Genomic DNA, 18,861 nt, shown 5'->3' with positions numbered 1-18,861 from the left:
CAATCGATTTCATAACACACATTTCAATAAAACTCAACAGGTTTAAAGACAAATTTTATATCACAAAAAAAAGGATTAAAAATTATTCATTGTCATAATGCATCAAGGTCCCACAAAAGGTCAACTGATTTTCAAAATTATGTCTGTATTATCTAGTTGATTGTTCAGTTTTTTTTCGAGACCACCCGGTAATTTACATGGATGATTGTAAAATAGTCAAATTTAATAAATTAATGATTACTGAAGGTCGAATTATTGTTATTTTTTGTGTTTAGTTTTATTTTTTTAATAATCTATTTATAAATAATTTTTATTTACCCATTTACAAGAAGAAAGTTAGTAGATATATTAAGTTATAAATTATTTCTAGGAATTTGTGGAAGGTTGTTTATGTTTCATCCTTAATTATGCGTCATATATGACCTTTTTTATAAATCTTAATCAAAACAAGTGTAATAAATATATATATATATATATCTGATTTTTATTTAATCTATGTTACAGAATATTTAAATTAATTTCAGGAAAAAGTATCGAAAAAAGACGTACATTTTATACTTTGTGTTTTTTTAGAGGTTCGCATCTTTGAGTTGGAAACACTTTTTGTTTTGTATCCGATTTGACACAAGACAGTTACTTTGACATTAGTTTGTGAGACGGCGAACAGACAAAAATGGCAGCAAAGTGTTTACAGATTTTGAACTCACTGCTACAAATCATCAAACTATTATATAGGACTATGTCAGTGCTAAAGGAACGCCAAAAGTAAATATGAAAGAATTGGGATGATGGTTATCAAATCACAGTGACAGCTCGTTTGTGACCGAAAATTAGCGGTATAACAACGCCATTATTTAATTATCTGAAAAACCTAGAGTTCATGGTTGCATAGCGACAGGAGTCATTACAAGTAAATATACTGGGTGAAATCTTTTTAAAAAAGAGTGAGTCTCAAAGAAGAAAAACAGAAAATTTTCGCCAAGACACTAGACGATTGTGTATCTACAATATTGGGAAGAGTTTTTCTAAATGACTTGTAAGGGGCAGCAAAATTGAGCACGATATAATGTGCTTAGCTTAAATTTTAATACATCACGTAAGCCTGTAAAAGGATCCTGATGAAATTGCGTCGGGAGATTAGCATATAAGAAAAGTCCTAGCTGTAAGCTGTTAACAACAGCAATGTCTTCGGCATGTAAGGGTGATGAAATGAATTGCCGTCAAAGTTCAAAAACGAGTCAACAGTCATAATCGCGAATAATAGCTAGTTTTTAATAAATTGCAAGAAGTTTGTCCAAGAAAATGAAGGTTATTTATTGTTATTTAAAGTTTTTGCAGACAATATTTCATAATTAAAATGTATAAGGTCATTGAATAGACCCAGTAATTTGATATCAATTAATAAATTTGTAAAAATTTTTTTCTAATTTATAAAGCTAATTCCATTATCAACGAATAATGGAACGGCAGGTACTATCTATTTTTTTTCAACATTTCTAATAGATTTAAAATTCATTATTTATGTATTTATTTATTTAAAAAAATATGTGCAGGTAATTAACATTGCCTTTAAATCTCGACTGTTTATATACAAAAATATTCGTAGAATCAAAATTTTTTCATTAACAAAAACAAAATACCTTTTATAAAATATGGTTACTAAAATTTTTAAAAGAAAGAATAATTTTTTAGAAGAATTTGTCATAGGTCAAAACATCCATGTCGGAACTACACAATTACACAACATACCTACCGACTGGCGCCTATATAATACATACTACTACATACTTAAAACAATTATTTATATAAATGGGCAAATGGCATTACTAACTTTTTCTTTATACATTTTTTTTTGTTACTTTAGTGTTTTTTCTAGTCTTGAATTATTATTTACCAGCCGTCAGCACCCGCCAAGTATGAATGTTTTACCTAAATATTTAATAATAATCGGTGTCGCTTGTGTTTCTTTGCTATAAACACTGACTGCAAGGCTATTTGATTATACAAATAAAATATTCTTTTATTATTAAAATTATTATAATTATTTCAATTTTTATTGTAAATAATTGGCTTGAATGTGCAATGTGCAAGAGTTGTTATTCAAAGATTCTAAATAGGTACCGAAAGACTTTAATTTAGCATAAATAAAAATCTAAAAAAACACTCAATGGTTAGCAATTTAAAAAATAGTGGAATAGTTATTTTTGCCTTTATTTTTCCAAAATGTTTGATTATCATCTATTAAGCAAAATTCAGAAAAAGAAAAGAAAATTTAACAAAGGAAGCATTGTATGCGTATAACGGATATCAAGACGGTGATTTCTTAAGGGAAGACTGTTGCGAAATCTTGCAAAGGAAACTGAAGAATAATTTATGAAAAAACAAAACTCGATAGATAGTGGAACAGGGGATAGTGGAAGGGTGGTTTGTTAAACGATTGATACATACTTGAAACTACGAGAGTGACTTCCTATTGACGAGTCATAAATATCATGCCTATTTTGGATAGATACTTTTTCATTAGGGAAATGGATGTTGTTGGCGTTCAAATCTGAGTCCCAACCCATTTTACGAGCTAGAGACTGATCAAATAAACCGAATTTTGGATGAATGAGCCTCATAAATGAAAAAAAAAAAATTATTTCATACGATATAAATGTTTATGACTCGTAAACTTTTCTCTTTCTAGTCAATACTGCAATACTTATTAATTTTCTCCGAAGCAAGACAGAAAAAGAAGCACCCTAAAGCAATAGTATCTAAGTGTTGCTAAATGTATTGAGTTTCTTTCAATGGGTTTTTACCTCGTTCTAACATATTTTTGTCAATATTTATAGAAAAACTTTGAAAAAAATATGATGAATGAAAAAAAATGTTTTATGTTGTAATTGTTTGAAATTTTAATTTAACTTCTTAAATTTATATAATAATATATTTAAATAATTATTATTTTATACTTATATATAAATATTTTTTATTCTGTAATAATTTTAAATACTATCAAAATGTATTATAAAAATATTTTAAGAGATCTTTTTTCTCCTTTACTCAGTTTTTTTAAATATATTTATGTATAATTATTTATTCTATGGAATTTGGATAACTATATGTAAATACAAATATTTTTATAAAAATATTTTTCGGTAAGTACTTATTACAGGGTTCCGTGGTACTTTTGAAAAAGCTATCGATATCGATAATATAACCATTTCGATCCATTTGGATTTTTCTTTCCTCCATAAGGTGGAGAACCTAATTTTTTTGCGTCTGGACAAATTAAGATCAAATAGCAGTGTATTTTTGACACCATAGAAACAAAATAACAAAAAATAAAATAAAATAATAAATTAGAAAATTAAAAAAAAAGAAAATTTTAAAAGCGATACATTTTTGATTCCTTGGAAACAAAAAAATCAAAGTATCAAAATATTTCCGACGTGTACATGTTGCTATGAACAACAGGCTAGAGCTAGATAATAATAATTATAATAATGATACAAAAGAGAGATACCGCAAGTGGGTCCCAAGCACCTAGACCAAGAGTACTCTGTGCCCTCCTCGAGTACGACCTGCACCCGAAGACGAGGCGCCTTTTGTAGGAGGTGCTATTCAAATCAGATGAAACTAAAGGATTCTGTCGAGGCCAGGCGCCACACACAGAAAGCCCAATGCTTCTCCGCTGGGATCTCTCCCAGGATAGATGGATCTAAGGTTTTGGGGGCCGAATATTTTGAATCTAACGTTCTGCAGATTTCTGCAGTTGCAAATAACATGTATGGAAGTTTCGTCATGCAGGCTCTACAAGTGGGATTATTAGAAATACCATATTGTGAAGGTGATTGTTCTTGTCAAGAGTCCCACCACCCTTCTCAACTAAGCTCAAGTAAGTTTCAGGCGTGCACAATTAAATGGCGTAGCTGTGGTCATACGCAGTTTGGCCTGTCGAATGCCTTGCGCAGTAACCAAGAAGAGCTTGCCGTAGCCATTCTTTGATTCTGTAAATTACAAGCATCTTGCTATGGGAATAACGGGCTCAGGTGAACGAGGCGTTTGAGACTACACCTCTCGTGCCAACGAGTCTGCTGCTTCATTCCAACCCAAATCAGCCTGACTCTGTTGTTCTGTGCCAAGTGATTCAACTCATCGAAGCATTCATAGACTAGAGCTAGATAGACTATTTCTTAGCTGGAACACCCAATAATCATGACACGATTTTCCGTATGATACTGAATCGTAGTAGCTTGGAATTCTCCGACTTGACAGTTTTAAATACATATTTTATATGAAGAAAAGTACATTTTTAAAATTTTTAAGTTGATATGATTATATAATAGAGAAAGAGTTAAGATATTTTACTTTTATTCTGTGTAAAATTCTTTTGAATAAAAAAAAAAAAACAGACGGTGCTGTGCGGTTTGGGTTACAAATTTACATATACTCATAGAAGAATAACATATGAATGTGTGTGGTTGGTATATGTGTGTGTAAAATTATTAAAAATCTTCATTCATAGAAAACCGAGCCAAATTTTATTTGGTTTTACTATATTTAAACATTTTTTAATTATATAGCAATTAATGCAATTTTATAACAAATATATTAAATATCAAGAAGCAGATTAAGAAATGTTATGTCCATAAAATTTACCAAACCAAAAACAATAAGTAATGAGCTCTTATTTGCCATGCAATGAAATTTCAAAGAAATATTAAACTTTATAAAATATTTTTATACATTCTGTTATTTTTTTATAAATTTCTAATAAAAAGAAATCAGAATTCTTAAATTTCCGATTCATTCCAATTGGAATCTATTCAAAATAGTAGTTACACAATTTTTACACAAATTTTTTTGTTTTCGAAAACTGATCCAAAATTTTCGGAATGTTAATTTTGAAAGTTCTGTGAAGATGATATCTCGAGATCCGTATTTTGTATTTACAGGTTCAAATTTGTTGAAAATTTACATGAAAAATGGAGACAAATTCTTTTAGCAAATTTTTTCTTCAAATTTTCTTACCCTTGAATGTGTCAAATTAATTCATTTTGATATCGAGTCCTTATAATTTAAAATGTATCCAGATTTGTATAGATTTTAATAATTTGAATTTTTATATGAAGAAATGAAATTTCTATCAAAAGCTTTTTAGAATGCAAGGAATATCATTTCTATTAAAAATCTCTCATATAGTAAAATGGTTTGCTTTTATATTATTTATTCATTACAATGTCCACATGGACAATAAAACTATTATGCTGTACGAGTTTTTCTATTTTCTTTCTGTTTTTAAAACGAACAAAGGATTCACTGAAAAACAAAATGAATATGCCATCAACAGATAAAAATTAAAATATATCTGTATAATAAAAGCATTATAGATTATAAATATACAGTATTAGTAAAAAGTCGATTGCAGCCAATACTCGCTAATTTAAGTTTTTATATTGCTTACTATAGAGTATTCATTTCTCTAAAAGGGAAGAAGGAATATAAGGAATCAGGATATAAAAATTTTGTACCTATGGTTGAAGATTATTATTTAAAAACTACTGAATCTATCTGTTTTTGGATCGTAAGATTAACACTCACAGAAAGAAATTCATCGTGTAAATGATGGACAAAATTTCGTAAAACAGGAGAGTGTGGCACTTGCACGATAAACTAAAATGCGTAGGTAAGTACTCTGTCAATTTGGTTAAAAATATTTGAAAATTTTTCGTTCTCTCTGACATACTTTTGATTGCAGTAATAAGCTCTATATCTGCAATAAAAGTAGAGAACATAGACTATTATTCTTGAGTATTAAGCATTTCTTTGTAAATTCTTATTTGCTTTCTCAAAGTTTCCTTTTCGGAAATCGAAAAAAATCTAAGTAATTTCATCCGTCGGTTATCGAATATGAAGAAAAGCGATGCACATAGATTTTACCCTGCAGTTTCTATAAAACAGAGCACATATTTCTGTATACAATGTAAGGTATTATAAGTTTAGTTAAAAAAATATTGATTTTTTATGAAATATAGACTAGGAAATGTTATATAAGTGTCAAATTTTCTCGATCTTTCGGTCTTTCTATCTTGATTCTGAGCTCTCAAGCGTGTACACACGATTTTCTTATTTGAAGAACAACTAAGATGGAATGGTACTTCGGATTTAATGAAAATTGAAAATGGATGTGTTGGAAAATTTTGATTTTTTCCATCAGAATACTTTCTAACTCTAAAGGTTTACACGAACATACAAATCGTGGCTAAATAACTTACATCTTCTCTTTCAAACATGGTATCGAACAACAGGTTAAATAAGAAACTTTTAAAAAATAAATAAATCTTTATTTCGATCGATTTATTTGGCGTTGTGTTTTATAAAGTACTTAAATGAAATTTTATGAAGTACTTAATCTTAATCTAAATCTAAAAAGTTGTGTAATTCGTAAAAACTTCCTTTGCGATCTGTACTTTCGTCTGGCGTAAGAATATACTAAAATTAGGCAGTTCTGACCCTTCGTGTAAAAATGGTTAAAGAGAATTTCGTATTATTACTAATAGTTCAATCAAGAAACAATGAACAAGAACCAAATATTGAATTAATGCAAAACAATGCCGGTTTTGATAAAATTTTTATGAAAGTTTATTTTTTTTTGTATTTATTAGAATTAATTTTATTTAGAAGAATAGTTAAAATAATGAAAATATGCAAACACACTCATATCAAGTAGTTTCATGAAATTTCAAACAGGAAATTATTTTCATAAAGAACAAATTTAACAGTAAATGAATATTTTCTTAAATCTGTTTAAAAAAAGAAACCTAAGATATTTCAAAATAAAATAGTATTGACTTCTTATTAATTTATTCAACTGATCATATATATTTTATTGACTTCAAAACAAATATGTCATGAAATTCGATCACCTAAAAATCCAATCTAAATTAAAAACAGATCATGTTTTAGAAATAACAGTACATTATTATAAATCTATATAAAATTTAATCGAAGACGTGAACTAATTTCGAAAAAAAAAAACATTAAGTCTTACATTTCAAATACATATTCATTTGTTTTTTATCAATATTTTCCAAATCTAATTTATCAGTTGAATGAATTTTTATTTTTTTTCATAACTTTCAACCAAAGAAATATTATACAAAGTGACGCATAAGTTGAAATACATTTATAAAAAGTGTAGGCTTCATTAGTTTTAGTTGATTTGTTACGTGTTTTGATTTTATTGGATTTGTAAGCTATCTAAATAATGCCTTATAGAACAAGAGACGGAATTTTTAGTCGGTCGATTTTCACACATCTGATAACCAGATGAGACATTTTTTTAATGAAATTTTATTGATTTTTAAATACTACTATCAGAATTTTTCTATGGAAAAGTGTTCATGGCTATTTTTAATTAAATTAATTTTAATCACTTTTTTCCATGAATGGTTTTTTGCAGGTAAGCTTATACCATTATTTTCGTAATTAAATTATCTTTGTTCTTATACCAATTTCGATTAGTTAACAGATCGGTGTAGATCTGTTCATACCATATGAACAGATAAGTCAATATAGGTAACTATACCGATCTATTAACCAATCGAAATTAGTATTAGAAGAAAGATAATTTAATTACGAAAATAATGGTAAAGGCTTTATTTAAAAAATTTATTTAATTAATAAAAACCATGAACATTTTTCGATAGAAAAACTGCAATAAGATTGTTTAAAAATCAATAAAATTTCATTAAAAATGGTCTCATAGTACAAAGTATTTTCTTGAAGAGTTAACACCAAAAATATCAATTATTTCTACTGATTCACGACTAATAAAAGAAAATAATACTTTCTATAACTGTGTATCTATTTAAGTCCCACTCTGTATTAGAGAATGCAATCATTTTCTATTTATTCTTCTGTTTATGTATTTTTTTTTTTTTTAAATATGAATTGAAAATATTTTCACAGAATATTCATAACCGTGTCGTCGATTTAACAATTTATTGCTAATATTAAAATTAATACTAAATTATATTTGTTTCATCTTCACTTTACGGTTATTGAACAAACAATTGAATTTTTATATAAAAATGCAAAAATTATTTGTTTTATTATTTTTTTTACTGTACCATGTACTTAAAAAATTATTAACCCAAGAGTTGGACCTGCCAATTTTTGATCGAATGCTGGACTTGTTGCGTTAGAATGTGCATAGCGAAGCGGGCATAATTTACGTATAAGTTTACACGAAATTACAAATCGGGGCTTGATAATCTTTTTACATTATTCTTAAAAACATTTAGGATATCGAACAAAAAAATTATTAACAAAATTTTCGAAAAAACACATTTTTTCAATTCTCCAAGCCCACCGCTGGAAATTTCTTGGAGATCATGAGCTTTATTTAAAAGAATGAAAAGTTCTGAAATATGCGCTTCCACCATTTTAACATTAAGAGTCGTATAGGATTTTTTAAACTTACTGTTCGATTTAAAAATCTAGAGTTATTTATTTTAATTTACAATATTGATTGAAATTATTTGTAAAAATGTGTAAAAATAACCTTAAAAAATATAATTTTAATCATAAAAATAAATTATTTTATCATGCACTAATAAATTTTTCTATAATTTTGGAGTTTTTATAAATCTTTATTTGTTTTATTTATAATCTGAATTAGTTTTTTTTTTTTTTTTTTAAATTTACAAATGGAAGAATATAGGTGAAGTGTTGTTACGAAAAAAAAAACTTGATTTAGTAACTTTGGCCGCAATAAGTTAGTTCAGGCCTCTTTACATACGATATAAAGAAATAGATAATTTTATCCCATTTCGAATTAGAAGGAGTTAACTTTGATATTAAAAAATTTCAGAAACATTTGAGTTTTACACGAAATTCTTTTTGCTACAAAAGCCTATCAATTTCATCAAACAAATCACTTTTTTTAATGAAGAAAAATCGATTATTTTTATCGAAAATGATAGGGAATCTATGCCTCTCATGGTATGTGAAAAAATAATTGATATCCAAAATATTATCGTTAAAAATGCTTTTTTACCCATGATTTTTTCTTCAGGAATACACTTGGATGTTGAAATTTCTGTAAATTACGTCAGTTTTATGAGATCTGGATGTTGATTTTCAGGTTTTTAATTGATTGTGAGTTATTCGTTTACACTTTTCAGAAATTGCACAAAATTTTGTTAATAAAAAATCAATTATGTTGAAAAAATTTCGCGTGGAAACTTTTAAAACGGCCGTCGTTAACATTCGAACGAGTTTATTTCTTTTGCTAAATGGCTACCTTTTCTGTTTCAATGAGGATTTTTCATTTTCTCTCGAAATGTTATGTGATTTACAGAATTTTTTCACAAACTGAAACAAATTTTAAAGCGTGTGTCAAAGGATTTGTTTATCTGAAAATTGTTTATTTAAATTTAGGAAACTTCCAGCCAAACCCACCGATTACATTTTTATTCAAAAAAATTAAAGTTTGATATTTTTATTTTTAAACAATTTCTTCGATGTATTTTTTTACACGATTAACAAATAGTATTGCAAATTTTTCAAAAAATCAAAGTCAAATTTACGAATTTATACAATAAATAAATTTTATTTTTGCGTTTTTCAATATCTGATAACTGGAATTTCAAAAGATTTTTAAGAGCCTCTTAAATACGTAGAAGTACCGACGAAAATTGTTTATACTGCTTCGAAATAGTAACTTTTTCAGTACTGAAGAAATTTCTAGAATACATTTGTAGACCTTTTTCCATGGTTTATAGGAGTTTTAGTTCAGATAGTAAGGGATAGTGTTATTGACGAGCCACACAATTATCCTTTCCTCTTCAAACTAAGCGAATTAATATAAATTTTTGAATATTATTTAATAGCATTATCAATTTACAATAGTTTCGCGATTAATTAAATAATTTCCCTACTTAATGAATACAACATAGAAACAAAAATATGTAAATAACAATTAATTTAATTTCCACGAACTAATGATGCTACTACTTTCAATGTTTTTACTGTAAATCAGCATAAAGGAAAATTGAAAATAATTTTCAAGTAAGTTTTTCCATGAAAAATATCATTTACAATTTTCCGGTACTTTACCAGAAAACTTGATTCAAAATTTAAATTTTAATGTGTAAAATCAAACTTACAAAATTAATCAGTAAAATAATTTCTATAATGAATGTGAATGACCCCTTATTTTACAATCATAGATGTATTTCTAGGAATAAATCTATGTCAGAGATTTATATAATACAAATTGTGTCAATTCCAAGAAAATATGATTCTGGGTATGTAATATTTTGGAAAGAGAATTGTGATAAAAATTATTTATTATTCAAGTGCATATTTCAAGTGCATTGTCATTTAATCATTTTTGTGTATGTCCATTGTATTTTTTTTAAAACAATTCTCTATTCAAAAAGTTACAGATTGTAACCCTAGATTAATTTGAAAGTGTTTTTATTCGGGATTTCCATATTGCTGTTTTAATAAATTCTTTAGAATTTTCTGCATAATTTATTAGGAAAACGTGCTGTCATACTTTCATTCATAGATGAAATAACAAAAAAAAAATCGTGCAGTTAAAGGAATGAAAAAATAGATTCAAATTTAGTTTTTAGAAAAGCTAAAAATGCAATATTCGATTTAATCTGACAGAATTTACTTTGATAACGCAGCTCCTGTGCTACGAACATTTATTGGAGAGCTTGATGAAGATTCATCGAAACGTTGTTCATTTAATGTAAGTTAAAAGTAACAAGAAAATAACTATTACAGGAGTTTCAAATGAAATGATAAAAATAAATAAATATTTGAAATAATTGAATGAAAAAAAAAAGCATATAGGAACCTTTCAAATGATTCTCTCAAACCACATAAATAAATCAATTGATCGCATCTCTCACATACTAAGTAATAATTTAATTTGATTAGTTTAATATTTATATATATTATTAATGTATGTTAAATTAAAACTATTTAAAATTAAATTAATAATAATGATATATTTATTTAAATAAAATTTTATTGATTTACTGTCATAAATAACATTATTTATTGAGAGTTTAAACATTTATGAGTTGGAAAACTTGTTGGGAAATTATACTATACAGTTTGTTTGTACCAAAATTTCTGTACTTTCAGAAGAGAAATATGCCTTTCTTGACAGATAAAATACATATTTCTTTCTCGAATATTTTTCGCCTAAGGCTTTGGATTAGAGAAGCTTACACTAGTAAGATAATCAACACCCGTGGGGTGTACAATGTTAGAAAATATTGACAGTAAAGATGAATAAGGTTAAATTTTGACTATAAACGACAAAAATAATTCTAATTTTCAATGAAAAATTTTCATTTATATCTTGTTTAACAAGGCTCTCGTGTAGAACCGAATTATTTCCTTGCAAGTACATTTATTGGTCTATATGAAATAATATATTTCATCAAGCCGTTATAGCGAAATGCTTTTGAATTGTTTCTAAGTAGATTTCTTATTTTGAATAAACATAGGGGGTCATCTTAAAATTTATAAAATAATATACAAAAGTGGTGGAAGTGCTGGGAAAAAAAGGGAAATTTTTTTTAAATGATATTTGTATTTTGGACGTTTGTTCATACACGGTTACAACACTTGGGCATATTCAAGAATTATATTTTCTATCTTTTCTACCGTTAAAGTAGTTTATATATTTTCTCAATAATAAAAGTTTTAATTAAACTTTTTTCTATCGTACATTTATTGTATATTTATGTACAGCTAACAACTGAAAAAGATTCAGTTTTGTTACCAGAAGGTATTTTCATAGACAGTAAAGGCAGCTTTATTTATGTAAAGCAATCTTCCCAAGATATCTGTACTATACAAATAATATAATAAGCTATCAGATTTTAATATCTATATACGCAAAAACCATCAGAGGAGTTAATTCAGGTTCGAAATAAGCATACGCACAAATCTTGAAGTTCTGAAAAGACTTCGGAGCCTTACAAAAACGTCAGAACTTTCAATGATTTATTTCTTATTTTCTTCTTGCAATATATATTTTGCTTAGCTTATGCCTATACACATAATCACGATATTGAATGTCGTTAAATAAAGCTTCTGAATATTTAGTACCAATTAAACAAAATTGTTAAAGACTGTTTTTATACCATGTATATATGAAATATACATAGTATATTAAGTTTCGTCCCAAGTTTGTAACGCTTAAAAATATTGATGCTACGAAAAAAATTTTGGTATAGGTGTTCATAGAATCATCTAAATAGTCCATTTCCGGTTGTCCGTCCGTCCGTCCGACCGTCTGTGGACACGATAACTCAAAAACGAAAAAAGATATCGAGCTCAAATTTTTACAGCGTTCTCAGGACGTAAAAAGTGAGGTCGAGTTCGAAAATAAGTATCATAGGTCAATTTGTAAACCGTTAGAGATAGAACAAAAGTTTAAATATAAAAAATGTTCCTCATAAAAAAATAAACAACTTTTGTTTGAAACATTTTTTCGTAAACATCACTGTTTATCCGTGTGGGGGCCAATTAGGTGGAAATTTTATAGTATGCACTCACTATACTTGAATATCAGTTTTGTGTGTGTCACATGTATGTATGTGGTAAGTGATAAAGAAATCAACACTGACTATACATGGTATTTCAACAATTAACTCAGTCAATTGTTTGTTTTCACTGGTTCATTTTAGAAGCAGATTTTACAGACAATTGGAAATTTTTTTAATATCTGTAGTGTACAAATAAAATTATTATTTTTTATAGTGATAAATCAGAACAATAAACTTTGTTTAAAAAAAATAAATAAATAAATAAATTATAATAAAATAAATTATAAAAAAAAGAAAAAACTCTGGAAATAGAAACTTTTCCAGTTTTCTATATTTATAATATCTCTTCACCATAACATACTGTAACCGTGTGCGATTTTATAAAGATAGATAGGTCTACTTTGGAAATCATAATATCTTATTTTCATTTGTATTCTATAGTTGTTTGATTGGAAATACTTGTTTTTCAACATTTTTCTTTTTAATAATTATAATTTATGTTAAATTATTAAACTGGGGTACGAAGGAAAGCTTTTTATTTGATGCATAGAATGGATAAAGAATATTTTTTTGAATTTTATTTCTTTTAAAATGCAAACTATTAGTGATTTAAAAAAAATATTATTTGTGACAAGAAAACCTTTTTTTGGTTGTGTTTCATTACTACAGAGTCCATAGAAAATTGATCATTTTCAAAATATTTTCGTTAGAACAAGTGAGAAGCCGTAAATAGGTACGCCTTCTTCGTTATAGAGAATTCTATACAGTTCCTCTTTGAGTTCCCAAAAGTTCCATAGAGATTCTTTAAATAAAGATAATGTTTATGCAATGTTCAGCATTTTCAATTCCGGGGCATTTTCAGCATTAATTTATAATCTGGATGTTACCGTTTACATCAAAAAGTTATTGTGTGCTCACCATGAAATTGTTTGTCTCCACAAACTATCATGTTTCAAGTAAGCTTAAAATTTCCAATTTAGTAGCAAACTTATATTTATTTATTCCCTTTTTTGTTCCTCAAATAAGGTGATTGAAATAACAAGTGCAAAAATCCTTATCTGATGTATTTTAGACGAAAAGCATTAGATTTACGTTTATAATTCTTCTTATATTGGTCACAATATGGATGTCCAGACTTTTTACATTAATACTCTTTTGAAGAATTAGCCCTGCAATATCTTAAGCCAAGTTTCTTGCATCCCGAAAATCGATACTTCCAACAAAATTTCATAACCAGTTGAGAACGTTTATACTCTACTATCCCAAAAGAAGCTACCTGAATTCTTTTGTGAGAGTAGAGTAAAAAGCAGCAGGCAATAAGAATTTTTTTATAAAGTAAATAGAAGAAAAATATTACAGAATTACGCTTACCACGACCACTACGTCCAACAAAACGTAAATCATTAAATTTTGCTACTTGTCCTTTCATCACAGCTGTATAATTCCGTAATTCAGCACAATAATTTTCATCATTACCCGCCCGTACAGTCACTAACGTATTATCATGTATATCACCTAATGCAACCACTTTAAATGCAATCGGTAAAGTTTTATTTGAGCGCCAATGATTTGGTAACGCTGTACATAAAAAGTATGGACTATCGGTATTCACTAATTCACGTGGATGATCTTGATGTGCTTGATGGACATAACGTTCAATCCACCATAAATTTTCATTGATTTGTGTTTGTTGTGAACTATTATTTGCTGATGATGCTGACGTTGTTGAGGAATTTGTTGGAGACGATTCGGACATAATTGTTGTTTCTTTTTTTACCCAAATTTGTTGATTATGATTGTTTTGGTGTAAATGATGCGGTAGGTGATGATCTTCACCAGTTTGTATACTTGATGTCGATATTGACGCTGGTAAATGCATTTGTACAAATTTTTATCACAATTACACTGATTCTTTTTATTAATTAATTTGCAACTAACTTCATTTTTAATTGTTAAATATCATATAACATATTTTTTTCTTATTTATTTTAACTGCATGTTATTGAAATGTCAAATTAGCACGATTATTTGCAAAAAGTGTCAAATTTCACAAATTTTCAAGATTAACTTCATGTTATATAAAATGTCAAATAAAATGATTTTCTTTTGTTTTTTGTTTAATTGTAACGAACTTCATTGTAATTAAGTGTCAACTTCAATGTGTCCACCGACGGAGTTTACTTATTTCAATTGAATTAAGCCTACTTAAAAATTCTATATGTAAATATTTTAGTGAAATTCTTAGTAAACAACTACGCGCACATGTGAGCTAAACCACGTTACTCAGTATTAATATGGCATGTATATAATTGAGTGAGTCATTTTTCTTTTCTTTAAGACACTACATCGAGTCAAGTACACGCGCCCTGCACAACTGACCTAAGTTAAAGAGAAATAATTTTTTTTGTTGGGTTTTTACGCGACTTATTTGTTTGACACTTTTTTCCATTGATTTAAAAAAAAAAAATTCACTTAAAAATTTTCACTTCACTTAAAGGTGGGGGTCAAAGTTTTCGCTGTTGGTGAAGTTTAAACAATACAAATTCGAAAACTATGCCGCCGTCGTGTTGTTGTTGTTATTGTTGATTAGTCGTGCTGCGGTGATGGTGATTATTAGTTAGTTAGTTAGATCTCGCAGTCTCCACGGTATGATCAGTACTAATACTATAGTTTCCATAACATGTTGATCCATCCACTCCACAACTTTGTTGTTGTTGTTGTTGTTTTAATGTTATGCCATGGACAATACATATACAAGAACATATGATGACGTTTTACGGCGTTGTTGTATTGCTTTGCTGCCTCTGTGTGTGATGAAGTCAATTATTTGTGTATATATCTGTATGTTTATAGCATACGTTGTATTTGTGTGTGTATGTCAATGATGTATAGATAATATGAACAATATGTTAAACAGAGATGACAAGAGTAGCTGCTGGCTGCTATAGGAGTAGTAGTTCATTATTATTGTTATACTCTATTGTTTTATGTTTTATAAATATGAATATAGAGTGTTTATTTCTATAGATACAAAAGTCAAAATTTTGTCTTTTCAGTGCAAATATCCAGCTTGAAAATTAAGATACTTCCTGATGAGAGAGGAAAGTGAAAGTCGCAGGATACATGTAAATCGAATGACAATACATTATTGTACCACAAAAGTAATAAAAGTATGGTGGAAGCGTTGTAAAATTTAATTGGTTTTTCCTTCCCATCGCTTCAACATTATTTGATATACATTCGCGTTTAAGTTATAAACTGTGAAGCATATGGCTCAAATATATCTGTCTTAAACGAGCAATTATTGTATATATTATATATTTGAAATCTCTTTTCCCGAATTTTAATGTGCAGGGGGTTTCAGGGGTCGAAAAATCGATGTAGTGAGGTTTCATTTTTATAAAACGTCGTTTTATCTCGGAAACAGTAATCTCGAAAATGGCTGCAACGATTTTTATGAAATTTAGTATGCAAATCTCGGTCATCCATGTACTTAAATTTAAGTACATACAGAAAGACTTCGATGGTTCTCGAAAAGGGGCTTTTTAACACCCATATTTGGTAAGGTGTAGGCGTTAGAACTTTTTCCTCCTTTTCTTTCATTCAAAAATTATAAGTTCATTGGATTACCTTTCATTCTATAAATTCTTAATTATTTCTAGTCCTCTAATTTTTTCGGCTACTTAGCAAACATGGATGGATTCCCAGGTCTGTTGCTTGCCCTATAGCTATCGAGGCATGTCAGTTATTTAGTTGTCATCTTGACGTATTTTCCACGGGGATTAGTAAATCCACCCCTTCCGTGCTGCCTTTATCTATTCCTAGATAAGCCATTCGTGTTGGGCTTTTGTGCACTACGTTGCCTGACTATTCATGATATTTTCTATTCTTAAATACACAATTTTTTAGACAAATATCCCTGTAACTAAATAATGTTAACGAATTGGACTGACTCCATGACTGATACGTCAGTAATCAGTCTTACATGGTTGCTTATAAGACTTACACTGCTGATTTACACCTACTAGAAACTTAGCTCAGCCATTTTTGTAAGTTTTTCTGATCGAATTCTTATAAACATCTTATTCTTATAAAGCAGTGTTTTAAATTATATTCCTTTCATAAGATACAAACTTTTATTTAGACAAGAAGGCACATTGCTGAGGTTATGTAGATTTTTAAAAAGCAATGACTTTACAGAACAGTTAAATACTTTGTCGTCTCGTTGGACTCCAAGTGTAAGTGATAAAATCTCACAGGTCGGTATTCTCAACCATATATTTCCATCGCAATCTGCATGTTATATATTCGCATCCAACATACACCCCGTATACATTTTGTATAATATAAATATATGTTTGAGTATATGATGGCAACACATTTTGTGGTTTAACAAGCTTATTAGTGTATAAATGTATCAGACAAGGATAAAATCTATTCATATTATAATATTGTTGTATATTATATATATTTATAGTTGTGTATCTGTTAAACAGAGATAATTATACCTATTATTGTTGCGTTGTTTGTATGTCCTTTTTATTTTGTTCTTGCTTTTATATTTTATTTGTTTCAACTATTTATTTGTATATTACCTACATTGAGTATTGTTGTCAAATAAAATGTTACATTTTCTATTTGAAAAAGAATGAAAAGTACTAGTTTTTATTGTTGTAAATCATCGGAAAAATTAATCATCAAAACTCAAATATCTAGGTATAAAATATGATGTCAAATTCCAACGCAGTTCTATTTAAGATTGCTCTGAAATTCATTCAACTGATAGTGATAATAAATTTTCACTAAAAATGGAGATTTGAACATGTTGATAATTGCAAATGTTGGATAAATGCATACATGTTCGATGATAATGTTGCTTTATCTCCTATAGATCCATATATATTATAAAGATAAAAGTGAGTTTGCTTGTTACGCTTTCACGCAAAAACTACTGAATGGATTTGAATAAAACTTTACAATAATATAGCTCCTTCATCAGAATATCACATGAGATATAATTTTTTATTAATAAATATTTTCATAAAATTAAATTTATTTTTTTGACATATCTCAGCGCCGTCTATTAATTTTACTGTAAATGGCCATCTGTTCAACCATTTCCGTACGATGTATGCATTTAAGCTACTCAAAGCTTTTAAACGACTTGACCGATCGATTTGAGTTTCGGGGCGTTCTTAAAGGTCCTAAAAAAATGGGGCCCTAAAAAGAGGTCCTAAAAAAGGTCCTAAAAAAACTACTTTACTAATCATATGTATATATACACAAAGTAGTTTAAATGTTTAATTGCGCATAATCGACTTACATAAATCAGAAGATATTTTTTCAGGTTTTTCCGCTTTGGTATTGTTTGCCAGTTTTATATGTTCTGTGTCACAGGGTTGTCAAATTGAGGGTTACTAGCTAAGAGAAACTTTGAGGTTGGAGGAAAATCTTGGGAATCGAAATGTTTACAAAACTTTGAGATTATGCACTGGTTTGTATGAGGGCTTACGAACTACTCCTGGTAGAAGTTTCCATGAAAATACTCATACGGTAACCTTTGATCTACTTGAACCTACTCCCTTTATATAACAAACAAGAGTCCTGTCGGATTTGCAGTCTTCGGTATCGGAACTAACTTAAGTTCGAATTAAAATAATATTGTCGCTTGACCAGGCGCTTGGCTCCAGAAATCGCTTTAGTGGAAAGATAACTTTTTGCTATTATTTTTTTGGAAAGAACATTTTTTGCTAGTTCTTAATAAAAAAAAAAAACGAATTGGAAAATTTTGAAGTGAAACATTTTGTATTAGACACAGTCACATGACTGTTGTCATAAATAGTACGATCATGTTTTTATGAACCTAACTATAATAGCCGAACTTCACTGAGTGAGTAAAAAGTTTTAAAAATTGAAACAAAAAGGATTTTTAGAAAAAGTTGTGATAATAAATTGTGCCACAAAAGTCGCACCAAAATGGCTTGTAAAATTTGATTATCACACTGTTATATATTATACAATCTCAAACCAGTTATATATAAAAAAAATCAATTAAATTAGCTCCTGAATTCAAAGTCTTAAAAAAAAGTAATCTTCACAATATTTGTGAATATAGTGTTTTGTTGCAAGCCAACCAGAAGTATCTCTTCTACCACAAAATTTCAATTCAATTTGTTATTGAATACCACAAACAAATTACCACTCACTTTCAATAATATAAACGATCTTGATGATGATATACCTTTAGCAGAGATCTGATGAATTCGATGGAGCTCCATGCATGGTAGTA

The 18,861-nt window shown here is 28.2% G+C and overlaps 1 protein-coding gene across 1 annotated transcript in view; it reads right to left on the bottom strand.

Moving 5' to 3' along the window:
- LOC123300954 (protein lozenge-like) overlaps nucleotides 1-14,532 on the bottom strand; it is a 98,663-nt gene extending 84,131 nt beyond the window's left edge. Inside the window, exon 1 of the mRNA XM_044883638.1 lies at nucleotides 13,944-14,532. Within this exon, the coding sequence (XP_044739573.1) occupies nucleotides 13,944-14,451 (508 nt within the window). The 5' untranslated portion in view covers nucleotides 14,452-14,532. The remainder of the gene's footprint in view (nucleotides 1-13,943) is intronic.
- Between the last annotated feature and the right edge of the window lie 4,329 nt (nucleotides 14,533-18,861).

This window comes from Chrysoperla carnea, chromosome 5 (genome assembly GCF_905475395.1).
Source record: "Chrysoperla carnea chromosome 5, inChrCarn1.1, whole genome shotgun sequence".
In the NCBI taxonomy this organism is placed as follows: domain Eukaryota; kingdom Metazoa; phylum Arthropoda; class Insecta; order Neuroptera; family Chrysopidae; genus Chrysoperla; species Chrysoperla carnea.
Note: the sequence above shows the minus strand (reverse complement) of the source record. Positions and strands in the feature narration are given on the sequence as shown.